The sequence below is a fragment of the Crocuta crocuta genome, unplaced genomic scaffold (genome assembly GCF_008692635.1).
Source record: "Crocuta crocuta isolate KB4526 unplaced genomic scaffold, BGI_CrCroc_1.0 scaffold367, whole genome shotgun sequence".
In the NCBI taxonomy this organism is placed as follows: Eukaryota; Metazoa; Chordata; class Mammalia; order Carnivora; family Hyaenidae; genus Crocuta; species Crocuta crocuta.
In genome coordinates this window covers 2,467,361-2,487,572 of record NW_027527936.1, presented here as the reverse complement: position 1 = coordinate 2,487,572, position 20,212 = coordinate 2,467,361, and the positions used below count along the sequence as shown (strand labels likewise).

The following is a 20,212-nucleotide window of genomic DNA, read 5'->3' as shown; positions in this document are numbered from 1 at the left end:
TCTCTCTCTGACCCTCCCCTGCTCACACAGTCTCTCTCTCTCAGAAATAAATAAAACATTAAAAAAAAAAAGACTGTGATCGGCAGAACTCCAAGATGGCCCTAAAATTCCCACCACCTGGTTTACATGCCCTGTATAATCCCCTCTCTTGGGTGTGGGAGGGGCCAGTAAATATGATGGGATATCATTCCTGTGATTAGGTTAATAATCAGTCTATGTTGAGTTGATAAAAAGGGGGAGGATTCAATATGGACCTGACCTAATCAGGTGAGTCCTTTAAAGGAAGGTGAAAAGTCAGAGAGACTCTCCTGTTAGCTTGAAGGAACAAACTGTCATATTGTTGAGAAGGCCACGTGACAGGGCCAGCAGTCAGCTTCTAAAAGCTGAGAATATCCCTCAGCTGATAACCAACAGGAAAGTAGACACCTCTGTCCTATAACCGCAAGGAATTAATCTCAACAACCAGTGAGCCCAGACTTCAGGTGAGACCACAGCCCAGCTGTCCCTTGATTCCAGCCTGGTGAGACCTGAGCAAAGAACCTAGCTACACTGTGGCTTGACTTCTGACACTGTGAGATAATAAATGGATCTCTGTCTCTGTCTCTCTCTCTTTTTTTTTTTTTAGAGAGACCCTGCGTGAGCAGGGGGAGAGGGCAAAGGGAGAGAGAGAATCTCAAGCAGGCTCCAAGCCCAGTGCAGAGCCCAACGTGAAGCCCAATCTCAACTCTGAGATCATGACCTGAGCCAAAATCAAGAGTTTGGCGCTCAACTGACCAGGTGCCCCTAAACGGGTCTTATTTTAAGCTGCTAAGTTTTTAGTACTTTGTTCTACAACAAAAGGAAACCAATACCCAAAGAAACTAAGCCTGGGGATTTGTCTCCACAGTTAAGGCATGGCTCAAAAGCCTGACTTACCTCCACTATACTATAATTCTTAATTTAAAAAATATGAATAATAATGTATGCTGAAATCTTTCCAAATTATTTCATAAACGTCTTTGATTTTCTATACATTTGCATCTTTGGGGGGCATGAGTCTGCCTGCCACAGGTGGTATTATAGTTCATCAATTTTTGCAAAGCAAAATACCCTGGAATACTAATAAGACCTGCCTTGTTTACAAAAGTGTTAATAATTAAAGCAAAACCACGATGAGGCCATGTAGGTAATCAGGAACATCGTCACGAAGACGACACTTTATTAGAAGGGAACTCCCACAGTCTCTCTAGTTTGCAGGCCACTCCCTGGCAGTGTATTCAATAAACTTCTTTCTCCTTAAAAAAAAAAAAAAAATAGGGAAATCCCAACTTCCTGACATCCACTGACATATTAAACTCCTCTCTAGCTATCCTTTTCCCTTCCCTTGTAAAACAGTGAAAGAAGGAGGGCTCCTTCTGATCCAAGGCCAGCCCTGCACCTGTGGTTAGATCCCTCTCCCTCTCACCTCCTTGGGGCTCTTGCACCATTAAGTGTGCTCTCTCCGGTGGGTCTTCAGCCTCCCGGTTCTTGGTTCCGTCACCATTTAAAACATGCCCAGTCGTCTCCCATCTCCAACAAACAAAACCCCCATTCTTGCCCCTGTATCATCCCTTAACTATAATCAGCTACCCAGATGGGTTTCCATCTCCTCACTTCTCATTCACTCCCTCATCCTTGACTCTTGATGGCCTTGTCTCCCTATCACTAAACTGGACCTGTATTCATTTGAGTCCCCATGGCTGAGTCCAACACACACGTCTCACTGCATACGCTACCTGTCCTTTCAGAACCAAACAAGACTTTTGATTATGCCATCCTTTCTGGAATGTTCTTTCCACTGGCATCGGGCACCTCTCCCTTCCCTCCTCACCTCTCCAAATGCTCCTGCTTGGTCTCCTCTATGTGTTCTTCTTCTTTTGCCCATTCTCTAAAGGGTTTCCTCATGAACTCTCTCTTACTAAATTTTATTTTTTATTGCGGTAAAATGTACATAAAATGTTAACCATTTTAGGTGTACAGTTCAGCCCTCTCCTCATTCTATACGTTTTCCCTGAGCAATTTCATCTGTTCTTGTGATTTAACATAATGGAGGGCTCTAAATCCGCTTCCCTAGCCTACCCCTCTCTCAAGAGCTCCGGATCCCTGAATCTCCTACCTGCTGAATATTCTTACTTGCTCATACTACAGACACCTCAGAAAGAATATGTCCCAGACTGAAGAGGTGAGACATCTGGTTATCATCTCTGTCCGATAACCCCTCACCCCTCCACCCACCAATCTGTTTTTCCTCTTCCATGCTTCTAGCGGCAGTGAATGTTGGCTTTCACATCTGGCTGCCCAAACAGAAACCAGAGTCACTCTCGATTCTCTGTATATTCTTCATACCCAACCAGTCATCATGTCCTGTTTTTTTTAAATCTCTTTCATAATTCCTAAATCTGGTCACTTATCTTCATTCTTACTATGGCCACCTTAGTTTAGACCATCACTGCTCACTTGGATGGATGGATGGATGGATGGATGGATGGATGGATAGACAGACTCATTTTTAAGTAGGCTTCACACTCAGTGTGGAGCCCAATGTGGGGCTTGAACTCACGACCCTGAGATCAAGATGTGAGCTGAGATCACGTCAGACAGTTAACTGACTGAGCCACCCAGGTGCCCCTCACTTCAGTAGTTTAAAAAGTCTACTGCCACATACCTTGTCTCTACTCTGGTCTTGTCTGATTCCTTCTTCATACTGTAGCCAAAGTATGAAATACTAAAGTCTGATCGGGCCACCTCCTTGCTTAATGCCTTCTTGTGACTTTCTATTAGTCTTAGGATTCACCCTAATCTACTTCCCATGTCGTATATGGCTACTTGTTCTAGTTTAAATTTTTTTTTAATGTTTATTTATTTTTGAGAGAGAGAGAGAAAGAAAGTGTGAGTGAGGGAGGGTCAGAGAGAAAGACACACACACAGAATCTGAAGCAGATTCCAGGCTCTGAGCTGTCAACACAGAGCCCGATGTGGGGCTTAAACTCATGGACCACGATTCTAGGACCTGAGCCAAAGTTGGACACTTAACTGACTGAGCCACTCAGGCGCCCCCTACTCATTCGAGTTTAAGTCTCAACTCCATCACCCTTATGTTCTACAAACTGCTCAAAGTACCACGCATCTGTCACGTTCTGGCTTCCCTCTAGGTTGATCTATATCCTGTTCTCTGTGTAGGGATCTATATCCTGTTCTCTGTCCCCGCTGCTTCAGCTGGATGACTTCAGCTTAGTTTAGATATTCTCTCTTTCAGGAAGCCTTCCTCAACATCTCCTAAACTGCACGTGGCGCCCTCCCGCGTATCCCGTACCACCTCGCACCGGTGAGGCCTTTGTTACACTGCCCTGACACTGCCACTGTACTAGCCATCCCCCACCTCTGGTGAACTGGGAACGCCTTCCGGGCGGGACCCTGTCTCATTGACTGCTATAGCCCAGTACCTAGTATGGTGGTTGGCACATAGCACGTACAAGATATATGTAGAGTGAGTAAATCACAGACAGAAAGAAGCAAAGGCTTTTCAGACAGAGGGAGCAACCATGTGAAAGACTCAAGATATTGAACCACCTAAGAGGAACAGATTCACACTGAAAACCAAGATACTAGAGTGTTTCTGCGAAGAAAACAACTTAGAGACACAGGTGGTGTGGAAAGTCAGGCTCCAATCCCAGGGACACTCACCATAGGAGAAGGTGTCTGGCATGGGAACCCCATGTCCGGCCAGCTCCTGGAAAGTCCAGAACTTGTTGACACAGTTTAAAATGCTCTGGGGGCGGTTGACCAGGCGGCAGCCCAGCTTCTCCAGGTGGCGCAGGACGGTGATGTCGCTGTCCGACTGCACTGAGGGCGTGGGCACCCGCACGAGCACCACGTCTGGGAAAGTGGTAAGTGCCTTCTGGTTCAGCTGAAGACCTGCAATCGAAGGGCCAGAGTGAGTTCTGCACTTGCCGTGGTCCCTTCCCATCAGAAGAAGTGGTTCCAACCGACTGCTCAAGGCTCAGCCCAGCAGGGAGATGGCCTTGAAAATGGCACTGGGATACCCTGTAGTAATGAGAAAGCTACAGTCAACCCCGCACTCCACACAAACGGGCAGAGCATGACCATGAGGATACACAAAAGAATAAACAGGAAAAAAAAAAAAGAAAGAAAAAGAAAAGCAGCATTATCAAGAATACTCCAAGTCAGAAGAATCCACAGGAGATTAATAGAGTCCAGCACCTCCCTTCCATGGAGCATGAGTATACTCAGAGGGGAGTGGCTTACGAGGCTGGAGACAAAATGACAAGGAAGCAATGCAGCCCCCTTAAGGAATCCTTGCTAGTCTTTTATGACTTAACCTTTAAAAGTTTGTCTGGAGAGGCATCCGGCTGGCTCAGTCAGGGGAACAGGGGACTCTTGATCTCGGGGTTCTGAGTTCCAGCCCTATGCTGGGCATAGAGCTTACTTAAAAAAAAAAAAAAAAAAAAGTCTGTCTGGAATATTATATAACCATGCAAATGATTTTTATAAATATAATGGATGCAAAAATGCCAATGTTAAGCGGAAAAAAAAATAGAACACAAAATTATAAATACAAGTTAGAAAAGACTAGAAGGAAATATACCAACATTTTAACGATGGGTAAATGGGACTATAGGTAATTTCCTATTTTCAGCTTATCTGCATTTTCCAAGGTGTCTCCAAGTGCATATTCCCCTTAGGACAACAAAAATCTTAAAAAAAAAAATCTGCTAAAAATCAATTCAATGTTAAACAAAACCAGAACGCATCTGAAGAGAGCTGGTCCATACCACGTAAAGGCAATGGCAAACTGGGAGTATCCGCTTGGAGAGGAGATTCGAGAGGACCAGGAGTTCAGTCTTCAAGTATCTGTAGGACTCTATGTAGAAGACTTACTTAATTTGTCTTCTCTGACCCCAAGAGATAAAGCTATCCATCTGTCTGTCTGTTCACTCCTGTATCCTCAGCCCTTAGGGCAGTGCCTGGTGCAGGATAGGCACTTGATGGCTGCTGAATTGTTCAGAGGCCCCAGGGAAATAGGGTTGGAACCACAGAGGCAGGAAATGGGATGGGGAGGGCAATGAGGAGTGAGTTCAGGGCATTACTTGGTCGGCCTCTGCGAACCTTAAAGGAGTCTCTAAAAGGCTCTACAGAAATTCTTTCAAATACAGTGTCAGAACCGTCTTATAGGCTTTAACCCAAGTGCCTTCTATTTCATAAGTGATATGCTATCCAAGCACGGAATTCAAAGAACACAAAAGATGCTGGTGAAATCACTATTTCTCCACTGGGGGAATGAAGAATCTCAAAACAAAAGCTGAGAGCAAAACAAAAGTAAACAAGCAAAGAAACCAAAACCACAAAACCACTACACGGATCTAACCTGCACAGTTTCCCCTGCCTTCTAGAAGATGTTTCACCAATGGCACAAAAGGGGGTCAGTGTAATCACGAAGATGAATTGTTTTTAGTACTTCTGCGGATAGCGTGAACCCGAGGAACTAGAATAGAATTCTCAGGGGGAACTTATAAAGAGTATTCAGGTTATCTTCCCTTTGCCGTCAGAAAACAGTAGCATTTATATCGGCTTTTTCCTTTTGCCACTTACAGCCACTGGGGAAAATAATATAAAAGGAGAAGAAAAAAAAAGAGCAAACCCTCTATAGCATCCTCAAAACTGACAGAAGAAAGAAAGAAAAATATTCACGTTGGTGAAAATGGTGAGTAAACACGCAGGGCAAAAGCAACAGCCTGAGACGACATCGCACCGTACGGCACCACACACACGTGAGGCGCTGGCACCATCACTGCACATTCGACGAAGCCAGCAAGGACAACTTATGCAGCTTTCGTGCCCTCTGCCTTTGCAACAGAAAAGTGACCTAGAGAAACGAGAAGCAGCAGAGCCGTCTGGTGTTTAAATCTCAACACGAGGCCACACATGAACAGTGAAGCTTCTAGATGAGAAGAAAAGAATTCAATCGTTTCTGGAAATACCAACCACACGCGGACGGAGACAGCGCGGCCTCAAGCAGAGTCACGTACACCTAGGAAATCTTACCAGAACTCCATCTCGCTTCCCCAAAGGTAAATCTTTGGGCCTGGCTCATTCCAACTGAAGCCTTCAATAAATGAAGAATGGAACGGGGTTAAGTATAGCTGAAAAGACTCTACCAAGTAGTTAGACAGCTGTGGTCTCTGGCCATGCTGGCTTCTAGCTCTGTGCCGGGAGGGGTGGGACAGGTTAAGGAATTACATCTGCACGCCCAGCTCCTCTTCTGCCCAAGTCCACAGCTCCAGCGATCCTTGCCGTGGGCATCTTCACTTGCCCCGGTCATTCCTGTTCCCTTTGCCATCTAAACCTAAAGAAATCGCCGTTTCTAGAAAGTAGTAGACAAAAGGCTGCCACTCACCCATGGCTTCACTGCAAACGGCAGTTCCACACAGCCAAGGCCAAGAACAACTTGAATTTAAGGGTGGCCCTTGGTAAACCTGCTGCTGAATTCTGAGACCTTGGACCACTCAGGAATGGCTTCCCTTCTCCCCATTCAAACAGCTGCTCTCAGGAAAGGATCTGATAAACTTAAGACAGGATGCAGCCTAAATGCATCAACTTTCCCAGAGTCCTTACCATTCCTACTGCAATCTATAGGCCTCAAGCCAAGGGAATGAAGAGCCGATGCAGGACATCAGGGAGGGCAGGGCTCTGCTTGGCTGCCAACAGATGGAGGAAAAGCGCTCAGCAATGAGAGGCTCGTGCCCTCAAATAACAAATAACAAGATATTCATGCGACTAAGTGCCCCAGTGCTTTTGGGCATCACCTTGACTTAGGGGAACAGGGCAGGAGGAAGGGAGCAGAGTTGTTTCTGGAATAGTCAGGGCCTCCCAGACTCCCAGGGTCTCTCCTACATTGGGCCTGAAATTTATTGTTTAGTCTCAAACCACCTTTTTTTTTTTTTTAAGAACTAAATCATTCTGTCCCCAAACAGGTCAGTAAGACATGAAAAAGATCAGACCCCAAACTAGTTAGTACAGTGACCAACAGCCAATCTAGTCTAAGTCAATTGTTTAAAGCCATAACAATGTTCTTCATATTCCTTCTAAAAAGAATAATCTACTTTCATGGATTATTATATTCTGATTTCCTTTTGAACCCTGTTACTTACATTTGGAAATATTTTACTGCATTAAAAACAAGATAGGAAAACGGGATAACTTTTTCCAAAGAAGCGAGCCTGCTTTTTTCTAACTCACAGATCAGGCTCAATTAAGTTAATTCTACAAAACTAGATTTTTGCATTTGTACGTACCACAGCAAATATATGTACTTCATAATCCAGAGAAATAGCTTTAGAAAGAAGCAAATCATTCTTGGAAAGTAGGGCTCTAAAAATTAAAACCATTTTCAATCATTCGCATCAATAGGAGGAAACAGAAGCACAGATAGTCAGAGGTGAGGCCACTCAGATCTGAATCCAGCTAGCATTTTTATTGAGCATCTGTTATAGTTTAGGTACTTTGCTAAGAACTTTCACACATATTATCTCAATTAAAAGAAAAATTCCTTGGGGTGCCTGGCTGCCTCAGTTAGCAGAGCATGCAGCTCATTTCCGGGTTGTAAGTCTGAGACCCACACTGGGTGTAGACATTACTTTAAAAACATTAAAAATAAATAAATATACAAAAGATTTCATGTCATATGGATCCCTGAATTAGATCTGACTTCATTTTTTTAATTAAAATTTTTAAAAAAAATTTTTAATGTTTATTTATTTTTGAGAGAGAGACAGAGCACGAACAGGAGAGGGACAGAGAGAGAGAGAGGACACAGACTCTGAAGCAGGCTCCAGGCCCTGAGCTGTTAGCACAGAGCCCAACTTGGGGCTCGAACCCACGAACTGTGAGCTCATGACCTGAGCCGAAGTCATGCTTAACCGACTGAGCCATGCAGGTGCCTGAGATATGACTTTTGCACACTGACAAGGAACTGGCGCATAATGGTTTACCTCCCAACGTGTGCACACACAGCACTGTGCACAAATGCACACATCCTTGGCTTCACAAGAGAAAGCTTCAAAAGTAAACTGGTTTCAGGGTGTCTGGGTGGCTCAGTTAGTTAAGTGTTTGGTCATAATCTTGTGGTCCATGAGTTTGAGCCCCTTGTTGGGCCCTGTGCTGACAGCTCAGAGCCTGGAGCCTGCTCCGGTTTCTGTGCTCACACAGAACCTGCTCACACAGAACCTGCTCACACTCTCTCTCAAAAATAAATAAACATTAAAAAAGTTTTTAAGAAGTAAACTGGTTTGTAGTGCACTAGATAAAAGCCTCCATGTACAAAGGAAGCAGCAGAGATAAGAAAATCACAGGACGCTATAGGATGACGGCAAGCAAGGACCTCAGGGCAGCTTTCAGGACCCCTATGTATATATTTTTAAATGTTTATCTTCGAGAAAGAGTTAGTGGGGCAGGGGGAGAGAGAGGGAGACAGGAGATCCCAAGCAGGCTCTGCACTGTCACTGTAAAGCCTGACGTGGGGCTCAAATTCATGAACCACAAGATCATGACCTGTGCCAAAATCAAGAGTCGGATACTTCACCGCTTAAGCCCTCCAGGCTCAGGATCGTGTAACAGCGGCTGGTAGTAAAGCTCTGAAAGTTGTCAGAATGAAAACGACAGTAGAAGTAAAGTAAGTGGATAATCCACAGAGTGCTTCACATTATCTCACTGTGTTATGAGGAAGATGTGTCATTTGAAACATGACCTGGCTCCTCTCGGGGCTCCAGGCTTTCCCTGTGTCTTTCTACCATACACCCCCTAGAAGGAAGTTATTTTCTCATAAGGAAGTTATTTTTATTTCTAAGGAGTAGATGCTATCGCCACTCTTCCTTCCCTTTTAATGTTCTTTGTTACAATGCCCAAAGAAGTCTTACCTCCACCTCATTAAAACCCACAGTCATTATGTGGCTGCTTTTGTTCTCCACCAACTGCTATTTTCAGGTCAACCTTTCAATTCAGTTCAACCTTTGGTGAACTGTCGGGGTGAGTCAGACACACTATGAAGCAGGAATACCATGCTGAACCAGGTGATCTCTGCCGATGAGCTTATAGTCTTACAGACACAACGTAAATACTCATTCAGTCTGTCACTCAACACATCCATTCAGCAAATATCTATTTAGCAGCTACTCTGGGTGAGTCCACTGTTAGTTCGGGTGTCCCCAGGAGCGGTCCCGAGACGAGTGCAAGAAGTTTATTATTAGGATGGTAATTTCAGGAAACACGGCTGCGAGAGGAGAAGAGGGAATGTGGCAAATATAGGGTATGTTATCAAGTGAGTGACCGCCTTGGCAAATGGGGCTAATCTTGCTGCGTAACAGTAAGAAGTGGTTTAGTGCACACGCCTCAGTTATCCCACCTGAGGGGTGACCCAGCTGACAATCGATAACTTTTGTGTACCAGCTCAGTCTGGTTGCAAGCTGCTCCAGGAGCGTGCTATTAATTTCCTGGCCCTTCTGGCTTGCCATGCATGTATGGGCCAATGGCCTCCTATGATCAGAGATAGCCCTCAGAGATTTGGGTGCTGATAGTTAGAAGTGGAGCCCCAGTGCCATCAAATGGGAATGGCAACAGCGACATTGGAGGGTCACTCACAGCTAGGGAATAGGCACCATCTTAAGGGCTGGGCATGGGGGTGGAGGGGTGTGGGTGAAACAGATGAGATCCCTGGAATTTAAGAAGAAAGATGACACACAATTGTGGTTAATGCTGTTGATGCTCTGTACAGAGTACCTGGGTGTTAGGGAGAGTTATCAGGCTGGTTTGGGTAGTGGGTGGGGACAGGAGGTGACTGATTATAACACAAGCAGTCTAACAGGTGTGTATATCAGGGTACAGTGACAGCAAAGGAGGAGGGAGCAGTTAGTGATAATCTCTGAAAGAGAATCAAGGAGTTTCAGAAAGGAGATGTTGACTCATGATAACTTTGGGCTCAGAAAAAAATGTGTAAAACTAATAAATGCATGTCTACCTCTCAGAAAGAAATCCATGGTCAAGGTCTGGCATCTTAAAAGCAGTTCAGGGATATCCCAGGCTGAATGTATTTGTAAAGGCACTGCAAGAAGTTAAGACAACTTGAGATGAAAGGTGATATGGTGAAAGACATAAAGTACTGGCCTCCAAGTCAGAGATGTGATTTAATTCCTTGTCATTTAGGGGCACCTGGGTGGCTCAGTAGGTTAAGTGTCTAACTCTTTTAATTTCGCCTCAGGTCATGATCTTGCGGTTCATTAGGTCAAGCCCCATGTTGGGCTCTGTGCTGACAGCATGGAAACTGCTTGGGGTTCTCTCTCTCTCTCTCTCTCTCTGTGCTAACAGCATGGGAACTGCTTGGGGTTCTCTCTCTCTCTCTCTCTCTCTCACTCTCTTTGCCCCTCCCCCTGCTTATGTACGAGCATGCATATGCTCTCACTCTCAAAATAAATATATAAAACTTAAAAAAAATTCCTTGTTGTCATTTAACAACTTGGCAAGACACAAGTCTCTGTGGGTATCAGTTTTTTCATCTGTAAAATGGAAGGGTCCCAGAACTTGGAAACCAACCTCCCCTCTCCCAAACTGTCCCCACTCCCACCTCACCATAAAGGATCTTCCTTGAAACCACGAAGGCCAATCTCCTCAAGCCCTTTATCCCTTTCATATCAGTCACCCAAGACTCCAGTCTCCGAGGCCACCTCATTTCCCTAGACGCTAAATCCCACCTGGCTCTGACACTGTCTTTTCTACTCCCACCTTCCACTCCTTCACCTCGAGGTGTCCTCTGGGACTCAACGGGCAGCAACTCCCCCATCCTCAACCTGTGGAGCGAGTGTTCCCTTTGCCCTCTTTTCCTGAGGGCAGCTCGCCCCCAACTCTCCCCAGGTAACCTGATTCCCTAACCGCCCTTCCCAATAATGGCTGTTCTCTCTTCCCCGCACCTGGGATTCCTGAACCTGCCAGTGGGAGAGATGCGCTCCTCGCTGTTGTGGCTTCCGGATCTTCCTCCTCTCTCCCTTAAAACTCCTAGCTCAGCTCTCATCAGACTGCACAGCACTCCACTTGTGCAGGTCATCCAGGGACCCAGTCACCCCCTCTGTCCCTGAAGCTTTAGCTCCTGACTCACTGACCCCTCAATGCTGTCACAGCTAATGGCGATTTCAGTATCCTTGTGCAGAATTCTTTGATGTCCATGCCAGTTTCCTGACCTCGTTTCCTCCAATGATGCTGTCTGTCCACCACCCCAACTCAGCCACCACTCCAGGTTACATTCTAAACCTGATGCAATCATCATAATTCCAGTTTCCAAACACTGTTTCCTATCTTTCCAGCTTACTCTCTCTAGTACCCCAACTCCAGCCAACTTTGACCCCAGGAACTACCATGCGTGGATCCCCGTCTTTTCACTGTCCCTAACTTCAGACCCTCATTTCCCATCTTAATCTATTTAAATTTCATAGTCAAGCACCATAGCATGCCTCTTCAAATCTATGGTACATCCTCAGATCTTGTACCTGTTTCTTGCTTGGCTAAACCACGTCCCTGGTGAGACCGATCCAACTCTGCCTACTCCGCGTGCCCTCCTGTGCAGTGGAACACAGAGGAAAAAAATACATAAACCTGCTGACTGGTCTCAAGGGCATCTTTACTGCTGCCTGGCAAGCACCCTATTTCCCTGGTCCATTCACTCTCCCTGACCCTAGAGAATGATTTCACTGTCTCTTCTTGCTACTTCCTCCCTCCTTCTCCTTATTTCAATGAGAGAAACTGAAGCAATCAGAAAGGAACTTCCTTATAAGCCCCCACAAGCACATCTTTCCACCTACCGGCACCCGGGCTATATAGGTTACCTTCTCTCTTATAATGGCTGAACTGTCCCTGCTCCTAGCTTCGGCCAGTTCCTTGAAATATGTAATAGGTCCCAACCCCCCCTTCTTACTTATAAAGCGCTGCTCCAGCAATCCAGCTCTCTCTCCTGCATCACCAATTTCACTCTCTCTCTCTCTCTCTACTGGATCACTTGCACTGGCATATAAGATGCTGTTATTTCTGTCTTTGTTAAGGAAAGTCTCTCAAACCCATCTCCCCTCTAAGCAAGGTCTTAGCTCAGGCTGATACAACAAACTACCACAGACTGGGGGGTGGGGGGGGGGCGCTTAACCAACAGACATATTTCTCACAGTTCTGGAGACTGGAAGTCTGACCATCAGGGCGCCAGCACGATTGGTTTCCAGTGAGGGCCCTATTCCTAGCTTGCAGAGAGCTGCCCTTCTTGCTGTGTTCTCAGAAGGCAGAGACAGAGAGAGAGAGAGAGAGAGAAAATTTGGGGGAGAAACAATTCAGTTCATAGCAGGCTATCAATTCATTTTTTACCTTCCCTTTATAACAAAAGTTCTAAGACAGTGTGTATATTCACTGGTTTCCATTACTTCACGAAGCTTCTGTCATCAGGGACACTAAAGCTAACTCCACTCCAATGGTTCATTGTCATTCCTCAACTATCCTGATCTACCAGCCAAATCTGACAGTCTGATCACATCTTTCTTCTTTAAATACTTTCTCCACTGAGCTTCCAGGACACCTCTCTCTCCTGGATTTCTTCATCCCTTCTATTTAGGTTTCTTTCCTGACTGCTCCTCCTCTCCCCAGCCACGAACTGGATGCCCCAGAGCCCAGTCCTTGGACCTCTTCTCTTTTCTATCTGTAGACACTCCCTTGATAGGCACATGGTGACGCTTCTACTTTTGATATCTTCAGGCCAGGGCTTTCACCCTGTATCCCAACCAATATGATAGACTGCCTATTCGACACTTCTATTTGTATGTCTAATGGGCATCTCAGTCTCGGTCCTGACTCTCACCCCTTGCTCAAAGCTACTCCTACATCCTTTCCATGTGGGTAAATGGCCAACTTTATTCTTCAAGCTGCTCAGGACAGACACATTGGAGTCCTCCTTGACTAGTCTTTCCCGAACATCCAACATCTGATCCAGTAGGCAAATCCTGACAACTCTGCCTTCAGAATCTACCCCAAATCAGTTACTCTGCACCTCCTCCCCTGAAATCATCCTAGTCCAACAATCGTCATCTCTTACTTGAATTGTAGCAATGACCTCAGTAATCTCCCTGTTTCTGCCCTTGGTACCATCAATCTTTTCTCAGCGCTGTGACCAGAATGGCCCTGTGACCATAAGGCAGGTCATGTCACCCCTCTGCTCAAAACCCTTCAATGGATTCCCAGTTCGTCCAGAGTAAAATACAAAGTCTTTCCATGACCCACGAGGCCCTATATATTGGCTCTTCTCCCCTCACCCTCCACTTCTCTGACCTCCTCTCTCAGTGCTTGCAGCTTGGCTCACTCTGCTCAGGCCACACTGACTGCTTTGCTACTCCCTCCTCCCTAAACTAATCTCAGGTATCTAAATGGCTTGCTTCCTCACCTCCTTCAGGTCATTAGTTGAACATCATCTCCTAGGTGAGGAATACCCCACCGCCCCATCCAGAATTGCATCTCCTCCCCTGCCTCCAGAAACATCCCCTTTCCTAGCTTCTTTCTCCCTAGCCTTTTTCACCATCATCCCCTATATTTTACTTACCTTGTCTGTATCCTATCTCTCCCATCTAGACTCTAATTTCCTGGAGAGGCAGCGATTTCTGCCTGTTGTGTTCTGGCACCTAGAATGATACCTTACACATAGTAGGTAGTCAACAGGTATTTGTTGACCAAATGGACAAATGAAATCCTAACAGTGAGGGTGGAGACTGTTCTTACTCTCCATTACATCTCCAGTACTGGCACAGTGCCTGGCACAGAATGGGCAGGTAACCGTTGTTGAACGGGTAGGACTGTTGTGAAGATTAAGGCACATAAAAGATAGGAAAGCATAATAGAGTTACAGAAATAACCATTATTNTGAGTGTTATGTGGAAACTAATTTGACAATAAACTATTAAAAAAATAAATAAATAAATAAATAAATAAAAATTAAAAAAAAAAGAAAAAGAAATAACCATTATTCCTGTTAGTTCTCTCAATGCAAAGTAACTTAAATTTACCACTTTCTCTAGGGGGAGGGGGTCTTCCTGAGTTACTTGTATTTTTTTAATGTTTATTTTTGAGAGAGAGAGCGTGAGAGCAAGCACATGAGTTGGAGAGGGGCAGAGCGAGAGGGAGACAGAGAATACTAAGCAGGCTTGCACTGTCAAGACAGGAGCCCCTCACATGGCAAATTTATTCTTCCTTCACCCTCAGCTCACATCACTCACCTCTTGTATGAGTCAGCACTGTTAGCGTAAAGCCCAATGTGGGGCTTGAACCCATGAACTGTAAGATCATGACCTGAGCCAAAGTCGGACGCTCAACTGACTAAGCCACCCAGGCATCACTTGAGTTACTTTTCAATAGTGAAGGATCAAATGGGAATAGATAAAAATTTCAGATCATGTTGTAGTCATGTGTGAAAACAATATAAACCCATAAAAAAACCATATTAAAGCCATAATAAGGTGGTGTACCTACCCCTGGAGTGGGATGAGGTGAGGCTAGCACTGACCTACCTGGATGTCACTGGAGAAGGTGTGGGTAGAGGGGGATAACGTGGACCTCTCTGATGATGGCTCTATCCCTTCCACCCGGCAATCCTAACAAATTTGGTGGAAGTGTTATGGTAATAGCAATAGGTAGTTCAGAAATCTGTAAGTAAGGCTTTGAGATGTACTAAGGACCCCAATGTACTGGTTCTAGAATTCTTTCCAACACAGTTCATGAAGTGTCCCTAAAAACTACTGTTAGAATCATAACGTACACGTCTAGTCCATCCTCAGTCCCTGACGTTAGCCCCTGGATATAAATGTGGACCCATGGGGTAAGGCGTATCCATTCAGCGCTCATGTCAGTTTATTTTTTTTTTATTTTTTATTTTTTTTATATTTTTATTTATTTCTAGGAGAGAGAGAGAGACAGCATGAGCAGGGGAGGGTCAGAGAGAGAGGGAGTCACAGACTGAAACAGGCTCCAGGCTCTGAGCTGGCAGTCAGCACAGAGCCCGACGCGGGGCTCGAACCCACGAACCGCGAGATCATGACCTAAGTGAAAGTCGGACGCTTAACCGACTAAGCCACCCAGGCGCCCCTCATGTCAGTTTAGAAACAGTATATGGTAGATGCTTCCATCCACTCTCAGACTTTTCCACTAGTCCTGGATGGTAGCTTACTCAGATTACAGAGTGTCAGGCCCAGGCTTTGGGCAGAGAGCGAGGTCAAAGATCAACCTCTATGCACGAGGCTAGGATGTACCCTTGCCTGCTAGGGCCTCCTTGGGCAGCAATGGGAGTCCATCCCTTCTCTGTGAGGCCTCTGCCATCTTCTGGAAGGCTGCGATAAGACCATTTCATCAAATTCAGTTCGGATTCTCCCCACCTGAACACTTAAATCTTACTCAGCTGATTACCACAAAGAACCAAGGAAAAATATCCCCGAACACCTTAATTTAAAGAACCTGACCTAGAAATTGCCATATGGCCGCCAAGGTTTCAGCTCTGAAAGGAAGACCAGGAATGCTGAGTCATTCAGCTCCTAAGAGACAAACTGTCACACACCCTCATTTCCAGGTCAGGTGCATTTTTTTGCTCTTGATGTCTATCCCCGAGTTTGTGACTCTACTTGTGTCTTGAGACAATAAACTACCACTGTAAAGACCTGTGGGTGATCAGAGAACTTAATTTACTGCTGGTGGCTTTGTCCTCATAGAATGGCTCATCACAGAAACATTTACACCTCCAATCATGATATCCCGAACAGGACCTAATTACAGTAAAGTCTCATACACTTCAAATTAGCCTCTCATGCCCTTCACTCCATTATCCAAACATTACTTGGAAGCTTACTATGTATGGAGGCCATCTTTGGAAAATACCTTTGAGGGAACCCCAGTCGTTTAGGAAGACAAAAACAGACTTTGTAAAGAGATAAATTACAATAAAAAATGATGGAAGCTATTTTAGAAGGATGCAGCATGTTACCTGGCAGCAAGTGGGAAAGAGATTGCCTGAGGGGAGGGGAGGGAGCTCAAGAAAGACTATACAAGAGGTGAGTGATGTGAGCTGAGGGTGAAGGAAGAATAAATTTGCCATGTGAGGGGCTCCTGTCTGTTAAGGATCTGACTCTTGATATCGGCTCAGATCATGATCTCACAATCGTGAGATTGAGCCCCACGATGGACTCAGTGCTGAGCATGGAGCCTGCTTGGGATTCTCTTTCTCTCTTTCTTCCAGCCCTTCTCTCACTCACATGCATTCTCTCTCTCTCTTTCAAAATAAATAAATAAACTTAAAAAAAAGAAAAAAGAAAAAAAGAAAGTCTGCCATGTAAGAGGAACTGCACCAGATGGGGCACCTTGGGCCGAGGGAATTGATTGCGCGGGGCACGGTGAAGTCAGTGCAGGTGATGCGGGGGCAGAGTGGAAGAGAGGAAAAAAAATTGCTGAGACCGGAATTCCTGGGTACTGGTCCTCACTGCCAGCCAGTACTATCTGCCAGACACCCTACTGACGTTTCTAAGAGTTACTTTGCAGAAAGAACCTCAGCATCTGCCTGGCACACAACGAACACTATGCATATTTTGCTCCAACTATTACTATGTGCATTTTGGTGACATATGCACCACCACCTCAACAAAAAGAAGTATTTGTTGAATGAATGAAGGAATAGAGACAGACCTGGTTCTCATGATGCTACAGCCCATAGAAAGGTGAAGGGGAAGTGTTTTCTACAGGGTTGCTTCAGTCATCTGCAGGTCATTCCACTCTTCCCAGTAGCCATTCCCACTCACCCCATCCAAACATAGGTGGCGGGCAGCTAGATCACTAATTAAAAATACTCATCACAGGGTTGCCTGAATGGCTCAGTCAGTTAAACATCTGACTTCAGCTCTGGTCATGATCTCACACAGTTTATGGGTTCGAGCCCTGCATCAGGCTCAGAGCGGACAGCTTGAAGCTCAGAGCCTGCTTTGAATTTTGTGTCTCTCCCTCTTTCTCTGTCCCTCCCCGCCTTGTGCTCTCACCCTCTCTCTCTCAAATAAACATTAAAAAAACACTCATCACAAAACCTTGCATTTGCATGACATTTTCAGCTTACCTGCATTATCTTGTTTAAAATAACTGCAATCTAGGGGCGCCTGGGTGGCTTAGTCGGTTAAGTGTCCGACTTTCGCTTAGGTCATGATCTCGCGGATCGTGGGTTCGAGCCCCGCGTCGGGCTCTGTGCTGACTGCCAGCTCAGAGCCTGGAGCCTGTTTCAGTCTGTGACTCCCTCTCTCTCTGACCCTCCCCTGCTCATGCTGTCTCTCTCTCTCTCTCCTAGAAATAAATAAAACATTTAAAAAAAATAAAATAAAATAACTGCAATCTTTAAATCCTAAGCTTTTTATCTCTTGTCTGAATAGAACCCAAAATTCCTGTCTCTGGATCTAAGGTCCTACTAGCTTCCACAGAGGGAAGCTCAGGAAAGAACTGAAGTAATTGGCTGAGGTCCTGCCCATACTGACTCCTGCACCAACCCCCTACACTAATGTCAAGAAGGAATGAAGGAAGCAACGGTATGAATGAAGACCTTGTAAAGGCGGTACATGAAACTCCTAAACTTTAAAATCACTTTGAAAGGCATGCTCTAGCCTCAATGTAATTTAATTGAGTTCAAGTCCACATCCATGGGAAAAGGTACCCTAGGCTGCAGATGCCCTAGCACAGACTGATTCCATATCGGGAGCTGGAGATGGGGAGACCAGGTCTTTAACTGTCTTTAGCTGCTGACTAGCTGGGTGGCACTGAGTATCTTTGAGCGTCCGGTTCTTCATTTATGAAATGAACGGGTCAGGATGGACGATCTCAAAGGCTTTCCCAGCTCTCACTCAGTAATTTTCAAATGGTAAATGGCATTAATATCAGTAACTATTTCTGTATTTCAAAGCCAGTAAGTTCTAGGGTTCATTTCAGAGGAAGACTTGGCTCAGCCAATCGCCAAGACTTTTCTATAGTTTGACTACAGAAGAAACTGGGGAATAGAGTGCATATCTTTATTCACTCAAAAAATATATATTGAGTGCCTATTACTGTAAGACACTATCATCTCTACAGCACTGAACAAGCAAATGAGATCACTTCACACAGAGCTTTCTTCCTTGTGCTTTAATTAATCCACCCCTGTGACAAATAAATCTTTTTACTGCTTTGGACGGAGAAAATAGTGATCTGATAGGTTTGTTTTAAGTGATATGAATTGTGTGTGGCTATCTCTGAATTAGCAAAAGATTAAAACTGCTTCCAAAAATACCTGCCGTCAGTTTCTCCATCAACTAGGCAAATAGCTATGTATATTTTCTTCTAGTTTAAAAAGAAGTAATTCCTGGTTTGTGAATAGACTGAGATATAGTCACACACGAATTCCCATAAACTTTTAAGACGCTCAACAAAAGTGTTTAAATGCTTTCTGCAGCACTGAGAATTTCATTTTCTCTTTTTCTAGGATGAATACTTTAAAATGTTTAAAAAAAATTTTTTTAAATAATCTCGACGCCCAACGTAGGGCTCAAATTCATGACCTCAAGATCAAAAGCTACATACTCTACCAACTGAGCTAGGCAGGTGCCCCTAAAATGGGGTTTTAGATACAAAACAGCATCTCCCTGCTCTTTCAGAGAATGCGTGATGGGTTTACAACAGGAATATGAGGTGAAATTTCAATGACTGTATCTCAAAAATGGCATCTTTATAAGCTGTAAAATAAATAAATAAAATGAAGTGCAAACAAACTGACCCTGGGGGTAGAACGATGTATACTAGATCTAGATCAGTAAAATATAACAGATGATTCCATTCAAGAATTTTAGAGCAGGAAGAACCACTTAGTTTTATAAACAAGAAACCTGAGATTCAAAGACATAAAGTGACCTGGCCAAGGCAAAGCCAACATACTTGTTAGCAGCAAGTCTGTGATAAGAATCCAGGTTTGCAGACCCCTTATTCAGGAATCGAATTTTATGTTAATTAAGTTAAGAGTTTTAGCAAATCAAGAAGAGAGACAGCACCCCTTATAGACACACTGTTTTAGACTAAATGTATGACACCTAATGTTTATAGTATATTTCTCCAGCAGGCTATATAATCTGATATTACTTATGAAGGGTTTAGACAAATTTATAGACGAAGCATCTAGAACACATAAATTATACACAGGTCACATTCAAAATGCCTGTTAAGTAACTTGTTCAGAATTTGGGATCCCTTTCCTCTGCTAAAGAAGAATAACGAATTATGAGCTTATTTAACCAGGTATGGCTGAAATATTATGAATGGTGTCCCCAAAAGCATCCTGAACTGGACCCCAATTCCTCCCACCCCCAGCCCTACATCTGATCCCCCTGAAGTAGCTGGATTACTTCCAGAGTGGAGGCTGGAGCTACTCAAACTGCAAACCAGAGGGAGGTTCCTAAGCCACAAATTCCTGTCAGAGACCGCTTGTATTAAAGATAATTAAGAAGACCTAAAAAGATACTTAACCTTTTGAGGTCAGGGTCACAGACGGTAACCATGTCTTACCCAAAAATGTCTCTTGGACACAGCATGGAGAAATCTGAGGCCAGAATGGTCTGTACCTGAAAGCTTGGCTTTTCTGGAATCAGAATTCAACACTTTTAGGAAGAAGGATGAGTTTATAAAGAAAAGCCGTCAACGGTCTACTCTCCCACTTNTAGGTTCCTAGTCTGGTAATGATATTCTATGTAGTGCATTACCGACGCTTACACGCTCCTGGAAAACTTTTTAAAAACATTCACCTTAATGGCAATTTTGTAAATTTAGTGAGGGTTTCCCTAAAGCTATACTGACAGGATAAGGATGCGGGCGGAATTTGCAAATTTGGGGTTAGTAGCTTGATTTTCCTCGGACCTCCAGGCGGCTTCAGGTGAATTCGAGTTCCTCCCCAAACAAAGTCCCCTAAGTACCTGAAATTCCGTTCTCAAATCCTGGCCTCGGGGCAGACGGTGGTGGTCAAAGGAAGCTCTCAAGGTTAGGGGCTTTCTCCAACCCTAGGTGGGCTCGCGGGGGAGGGCGGCTGGTCTGCGGGGCCCGAAGGAGACTTGGTTGGGGGAGGCCCGGGTGCCTG

At 44.7% G+C, this 20,212-nt stretch overlaps 1 protein-coding gene across 1 annotated transcript in view; it reads right to left on the bottom strand.

Moving 5' to 3' along the window:
- The window catches only part of RIMKLA (ribosomal modification protein rimK like family member A), a 32,288-nt gene that overhangs the window by 11,704 nt on the left and 372 nt on the right, over window positions 1–20,212 (bottom strand). Inside the window, exon 2 of the mRNA XM_077752011.1 lies at window positions 3,703–3,933. Within this exon, the coding sequence (XP_077608137.1) occupies window positions 3,703–3,933 (231 nt within the window). The remainder of the gene's footprint in view (window positions 1–3,702; window positions 3,934–20,212) is intronic.